A 6850-nucleotide genomic window follows, 5' to 3' on the forward strand; every position below is an offset into this window, starting at 1 on the left:
GGGAAAAATGCAATCTTTAGCCAAATGACTATTGTAATGATGAGTTTACAGGTCTCTCTTTTTAAATATATATATGAAAATATAAATTTACAAATATATATATTATATTATATATTATAAAAGATATATCTTAAAAATATATAAATTGAATTGACCAGAAACTGATTCAAAATACTTCTGCTCGAGTCGTCACTACAGCCAAGAAAGTGGATCACCTCACTCCAGGTCTAGGATCTTGATACTGACTCTGTGTCTGTCATATAATTCACTTCAAAATCCTGCTGTTGGTTTATAAAGCACTGAATGCTTTAGGGCAAAAATATATTTCTGATCTCCTGCTACGTTATGAACCATCCAGGCCCTGCAGGTTGTCTGGAACAGGTCTATGTGTGTGTAGGGTTATTGTCCTGTTGGAAGGTGAACTCTGCATGATACCGGCATCTCCATGGTTCACCATCGGGAACAGCGATGAGCAGTGGCTGGTTTCCTCCGGACATGATGCTCAGGACTTAGGTCAGTCTTGATTTCAACAGACCAGGGAGAGTCATTTGGTGCAGTCATGTGTCTTTCACTGGGGAGAGGTCCTCACTCTGCCGCACGGTCCTGATTCAGATCATAACTCACCCCGATCGGTCGAGACAGACGGCCGCCCACGTTGAGTCTGGTTCTGCTAGAGGTTTCTTCCAGCTAAGGAGGGAGCTTTTTTCTCTCAACAGTCGCCAAAGTGCTTTCTCATTGTGGGAACTGTTGGGTTTCTTAGGTTTTCATCTTCAAGGTCTTGACCTTCTATGTAAAGTGCCTTGAGATGTTCTATATAATGATGTGGCAAGACACAAATACAATTGAATTGAATTGATTGAGTGCTATAGTGATGGACGTCCTTCAAATTTGCTATCATCAATTTAACAAAATGTGAAAAAAGTGAAGGGGTCAGAATATTTGATGAACGCAATGCAATTGAGTTTTACTAAAGAATTTAGTTCATGATGACACAGAAACATTTCATTGCATCCAGACTCTCTCAGGACACAAACGTCTGAGTCATTAAGATGGAAAGAAGTCAGGGGATCCCCAGTCATCAGGATTCATCATCTGGGGACCATAACTGTCTGTATCCAATTTCACAAGAATGCATCTTATCTTTGTTGAGTCATTTTGGTCTAAACCAAAGTGGTGGACATACCGATTAATGACGTCCTCACAGCAAAGAGTCCCTAAATTATCAGTTAACATTTTCCTCAATGTGTTTGAGCAACTGTGCTAGAAAATTGAATTTTTTAGATCAGGATTTCCCCACAACAGTAGTTTGACCACCAGACAACTGGTATGTACATTTTCATTTGATAAAATCTGTGATATACACGTATGATCATCAGAGTCCAGTGTGTAGTCATTCAGCATATGTTAGATTTATTTGGACTGTTTTTTTTTTAACTATATCCCTCTTTCGTGAATGCCTACTATAAATATGTGAATGGATATTTTATATGTTCTACTCAACGCAGGAGAAAATTACATTTGACAAAGTCATCAGCAGCATGTTTTTCTTCCAGCGGCCGTATCCTGGGTACTCAGAGAAATTTACTTCCTTGGGGAATATTTCTTCAGTTTGGGTTTCTTACGAGCTTAAACTGCATCACAAGCAAAATCAAATTCACATCATAGAAGACAGAAATCAAAATATATCCCTGAACCTGATCACATGAATTATTAAAGGTTCAGTGTGTAGAGTTTAGTGACAACTAGTGGTGAAGTTGCATGTTGCAGCTGAATACCCCTCACCTCACCCTCTCGTTCCAAACATGACAGAGAACCTGTGGTAGCCTTCAGTTGTCATAAAAATTCAAAAGGTGTTTATTTTGTCCAGTCTGGGCTACTGTAAAAAACATGCTCCTGATGTCAATATAAAGTATTGAAATATAAATAAAACAACTCGTACAATTAAGATTATTTCATATAAAATTGCTGCCACTAGATCCCTTTCACTTAAATCTTGCACTGAACTATTGGCATGGCTGGAAACCACAAAAGATAAGATAAAAATTGTGCTTCATCATTTCAGGTGAAAATTGTAAAAAATTTCCCACATTTAGCCTTTCACTTGTATAACACACTTCTGCTCCTCCGTTCATCTGTAGACGATGTGCAGCTTGAGAACCCTTAACAACATGTCTATTTTTAGGGAATGTGATCCTAAATGTCAGCGTTCCTCTCAGGGTGCAACTAGTTTAAGAGATCAAGTTGGAAACGGGCAGTCAGTCAGTTTCACCCCTGAGAGCTGGTGCTTTAGGACATTTTCAAAATGACCAACCCTGTAAATATTTATATTTTTTTCCCAGTTTATACACAATTTATATGAAAACACCAGACCTGGGTTTAACCGTCTCGTGCTCCAGATTAAACACTTCCTTTTTGTTTATTGTGAGTGTGAACTTTGCACAGATCTGCAAAAGTGAAAGGTTCTAGAGAGATCCGACTATTCCTCGACATGAACCTGGACATGTGGTTGACATGAGCAGGGCAGGGAGTCCAAGTGTCCCAGGCTCATATTACCCTCAGAACTATCACTGTCAGACGGTCTCGCAGCAGGTGCTGCTCCCGTCCTGCCTCCGGTCTGGGAGCTGTTTGGGTCAGACCGACATTTCCTCTGGTTTTTCATTGTTCTCATTCATTTCAAACATCATATGAAAATATATCGGAGAACCAGCCACACATGAGTCGTGTGAACAGGAGAATGAAACAAATCCAAAAGAACCTCCTTCACTTCTATTCACTCAGTTAGCAATTTATCAGGTACACCTGTCTACATCAAAATAACTCAATACGATATTCAATATTCAATTTGGAAATAAATGGTTTAGATTCATGGTGTTGATTCAACATTGTGCTGTTAAATTTTATTGCATTATACAAGCAGGTGTCCTTTTTATGTTGTGCACCTCATTTCTGTACCTGACTGTAGGCTGAACAACAGAAACAACTCTCTGTATAATGCAACGCATTTCAAAAGCACCAAAAACAGTGAGTTAGTTTGAGCCCAAAGCAGCTAACAAAACTTCCAACTGTGTATATTCCCACTATATAAATAGATCTAGATGAAGTTATTTGATAATACTTGTCTGGTACTGATTGTGACTAGTGTCAGATTCGCAGGTAATGCCAGATCCTGCATGTGGGATGAAATCTGAAACCTCTAATCCAACAGCCACACTGAGAACTCAGACAGAAACTCACAGCAGCATAAATACACAAGTCTCCACAAACACGTTATTAGAAATGTTTCATAGATCGACCCACATCAAGATACTTAAGCAAATGCTGAAGGAAAACCAAACCTAACATGTTGTAGAAAAGTAGCTGAAGTAATTTAAGTGAAGGTTCTAAGTATTCCACAGACTGACTGAGGTATTTGCCTGATAGCGGAGGACTTGGTTGCACAGTTTACAAGCTCAGCATGTTTACATGTTCTACTTGGACCGTTATCACGCTTCCTGTCGGAATGATAAAGAGGGAACACCCAGATCTATAAACAGCATTAATGTATAATCCTCACTGGAGACTACACACAGACCGGACCTGTTTGTTTCCAGGAACAAGTTCTGCATTAGATTATACAGAAGCATCAGAGTGTTGCAGCATGTCACGGTTGTAGCTGCTGGAGCAGAATTTTACAATTTCATTGAAGTCTAAACAAACTCTATTTTTGCTGTGTGTAAACGATGGGTGGGAACATTCACTGTCCAGTAAGAAATGCCATCAGGAATTTTAATTGGTCTTAATTGCTCCGCAGTTCCTCCACAGCAGAGCGTCCAGCCCCTGAACAGACGGGTCCAAACATCTGGACTGCAGACAGGACAAAAAGGTGGGTCTCTGTATTGTTTTATTGGATTTTACTTGCGGAAATGTGTTCTTAAAAGCTTGTCTTCTCTGGATCAGTTATTTTTGAGAGTGATTCAAGCTGCCCTGAAGCTTGACCATTACAGATTACAGTTTGTGCTAACAAGGGTCCTTCAGCTGTCTCCACCACTTCCCCTTACAGAGACGACAAGAGCCCCTGCACAGCGCACTTCCTAAAAGCAGAGCCTGGATACAATGGAAGTGAAGGTGTCAGTGGACGGCGTCCAGCGGGTGGTCTGTGGAGTGACAGAGGAAACAACATGCCAAGAAGTGGTCGTGTCGTTGGCTCAAGCCCTGAGTGTGTATATTGGTGGCTCTACAATTTATGTTTTGCGACATGCTAAGCGAGCTATTGACCACGCTCATCTGTCTCTACAGGTCAGCCCGGACGCTACATTTTGCGGGAGAAATTCAAAGACTTCGAGCGGTGCATGACCCCCGACGAACGCCTTCTGGAGACTCTTGAGAAATACGGCGAGCAGGCCCGGGAGGTCCAGCTCACCCTGCTCCACAATGGACCCTGTGTTTGGGATGAAATGAGCAGAACAAAAGTTGGCAGATACCAGCCTTGCCCACCCCTGAGAAGGAAGGATGCAGCGGCTCGAATGCGGCGAGGCAGCGGTTCACTGAGTTTGCATCGCCGGAGCTTGCCGCCGTTGCCTTGCTCGAGGCAAGAAGCCGAGCCCCAGAAGGAGGACCCGAAGAAGCCTAAAAGAAAGTCTCTGACGCTCATGGAAGAGGCCTGGGAATGGCTGGAGAATCTGGGGAAAGGCAAGGTCTACAGTACCGCCAGTGACAAGAACAGCAAGAGAACCGATAAAAGGAACCATGCCTCCGTCGATGTGTCTCTCACTAGTGACAAAGATAGCTCGGGTCGAAGAAGTAGGAGCAAAGTCAGAGGTCAGAAAAGTATCAAGACAGACTTGGACAATCAAACATCCTGCTGCATTGGGAGCCAGACGAGGGGTAAAGACAGTAAACGCTGCAAGAAGAGCAAAGAGGCAAAAGCTGATGATGACCTTTGCCGTTCAAGCGTAGTTGCAGCTGAAGATGAAAAAAATAGTCTCAAAGAAACCGTCATTCGTCAGCTCAGTTGTTTGCAGGATTTGCAGGTCCAGACAGGCCGCATAGACAAACTGATTATTGAGCTTGAGGAGAGACAGAGAGCCCAAAGAGCTGAGCAGGACGCCCAGCAGAGACTGGCTGAACAGGAGATGGAGCAGATCAAGTTTTGGGAAAATGAATTAAAGGCGGAGGAAGGTCACGAGAAAGACCTGCAGAGACAGTTCCTTGAGATGAGGGCGAAGGCTGTTGAGTGCAAAACCAAACTGGAGGAGAACAAGTGCAAAATGCAGGGGCTTGATTTCTTTGCCCCTCAGAACGTTGTTAAAGAAGATTCAGAGATGATTTCAGGAGTCGATGGTGGTGCTGCCACTGAGTTTTCCTCTAAGGACGCATATCAGCAACGATCTGATCCAGTTGGGGATGTTTATGTTAACAGGAAGTTCCTGCCCCGAGAAGACTTCGATTCTCCTCGTGCCCTGGTTTCTCCCAACCAGATAAAAGAGCGGCGGCCCACGGGTCCCACAGAGCTCAGGGAGTGGTGGACACGCTGGTCTGAAGCCCAAAACACACAATTACAGACTAAAAAGAAGGTGATTCACCGCACTGAACTCACAATATATCTGGGTAGTACTAAGGTTTAGTGGCAAATAAACAGGCACTGATACGAAGCCAGTAAAATATGATGAATGCTGTATTGTATAACAGTTTGTTTTATTCTTCGCACCAATTTTAATTTGCATTTCGCTACTTTTTGACCTTAAAATAGCAGTTTCCCCAAAAAGAATTATGAGAAGTGTGGAAATTGTGGAACTTAACAAACTCAAGAGTAATGCTGGACTGTAGATCCGTTAAAAACACGTAGAAGTCATTAAAAACAGGGAGGAAAGTTTGGTGTTTTTGTTACAGCAGCAGCTCCTCTAGTTCAAGCAGCCGGGAATCATGGGTAATATCCATTCAGTTGTGGTGCGGTTCAGGAAGTAGGACTACACAGTCAGAGCCCCATGCAGCACATTGAGAGGTTTTGCTTTTTCTCTACATGAAAACAACTCAATCGCTCGGACACAGAGCTAAACAGGATTAAACAAGTGACTGTAGAGGGCGCTGTTGTTCAGTAGCAGTTACATAGTGTTTCTTTAATTTGTACTGAGTGTATGAAAGACCCATTGTATCTAGTGTATGTTTCTGCGATGGAGGCCCTCAATAACCCTCATCAACCCAGCCCTCCCAGGGTTTGCTCCCTTCCGTTAGCCCCCTTGTGCATAAAATGGCTCCATGTCAGAAGTGAGGCCATGTGGTCACAAGCAGGGAACAAGGGCAGGGGATCAGCTGAGGTGGAAATCAAACACCCGTCCCATCAGGAAGTCATTAGGGACACAGGATAGCTTAGAATTGTAAAAACCACAAAACAGAAATTGTTTTAACTTTGCACAAATTTAAATGTGACATGTTATTTTTATTTTACTGGATTCTTCATGATTGCTGTAAATTCAACCCTGCATTGAAGTAAATAATGGAATTCTTTGTACTGTACATGTTATTGGGCAGTTGCGCCCTTGCCTCAAAGCTGTTTCCTCTGTTCTGGCAAATAAACAGTCACTAATACAAAGCCAGAAAAACCTACCATGAAAATATGGTGAATGCCTCATTGTGTGACAGATTCTATTCAGTGCTCTGTATTGAAAGTCGTGATTTCTTTATCTAAATCAACACTTTTAGTAATTTCATAACTTACATTTGTGGTTTTTCTTAAGGTCACAAGTTAAAATGTCCTCTTTCAGTTGAGGCATTGGTCTACAATGAAATCTGAGATTTGTATTAATAAAATGGTAAGCTTACGACAAAAGTCATTTTAGGGCTGTGTGTCATTTAAAGAGACAATATGCTGTTG

General features: G+C 42.2%; 1 protein-coding gene across 2 annotated transcripts; it reads left to right on the plus strand.

The window, feature by feature from the left end:
• The first annotated feature begins 3538 nt into the window (after positions 1–3538).
• Positions 3539–6805, plus strand: rassf11 (Ras association domain family member 11). Of its 2 annotated transcripts, XM_053424831.1 has the most exons (4): positions 3539–3645; positions 3791–3862; positions 4040–4195; positions 4276–6805. In XM_053424831.1, exons 3-4 carry the CDS (start codon positions 4093–4095, stop codon positions 5601–5603), a joined length of 1431 nt encoding a protein of 476 aa, XP_053280806.1. In that variant the 5' UTR covers positions 3539–3645; positions 3791–3862; positions 4040–4092; the 3' UTR covers positions 5604–6805. The 2 variants fall into 2 exon arrangements, with proteins under 2 accessions (XP_053280806.1, XP_053280805.1); XM_053424830.1 differs by having other exon boundaries at positions 3554–3862.
• Positions 6806–6850: the final 45 nt, after the last annotated feature.

This window comes from Pleuronectes platessa, chromosome 6 (genome assembly GCF_947347685.1).
Source record: "Pleuronectes platessa chromosome 6, fPlePla1.1, whole genome shotgun sequence".
In the NCBI taxonomy this organism is placed as follows: domain Eukaryota; kingdom Metazoa; phylum Chordata; class Actinopteri; order Pleuronectiformes; family Pleuronectidae; genus Pleuronectes; species Pleuronectes platessa.

Coding starts and splice junctions, on each gene's coding strand:
- rassf11 (XM_053424831.1), top strand. CDS start 4,093: ATGGAAGTGAAGGTGTCAGTGGACGGCGTCCAGCGGGTGGTCTGTGGA. Junction 4,196..4,275: donor GTCGTTGGCTCAAGCCCTGA/GTGTGTATATTG, acceptor CTGTCTCTACAG/GTCAGCCCGGACGCTACATT.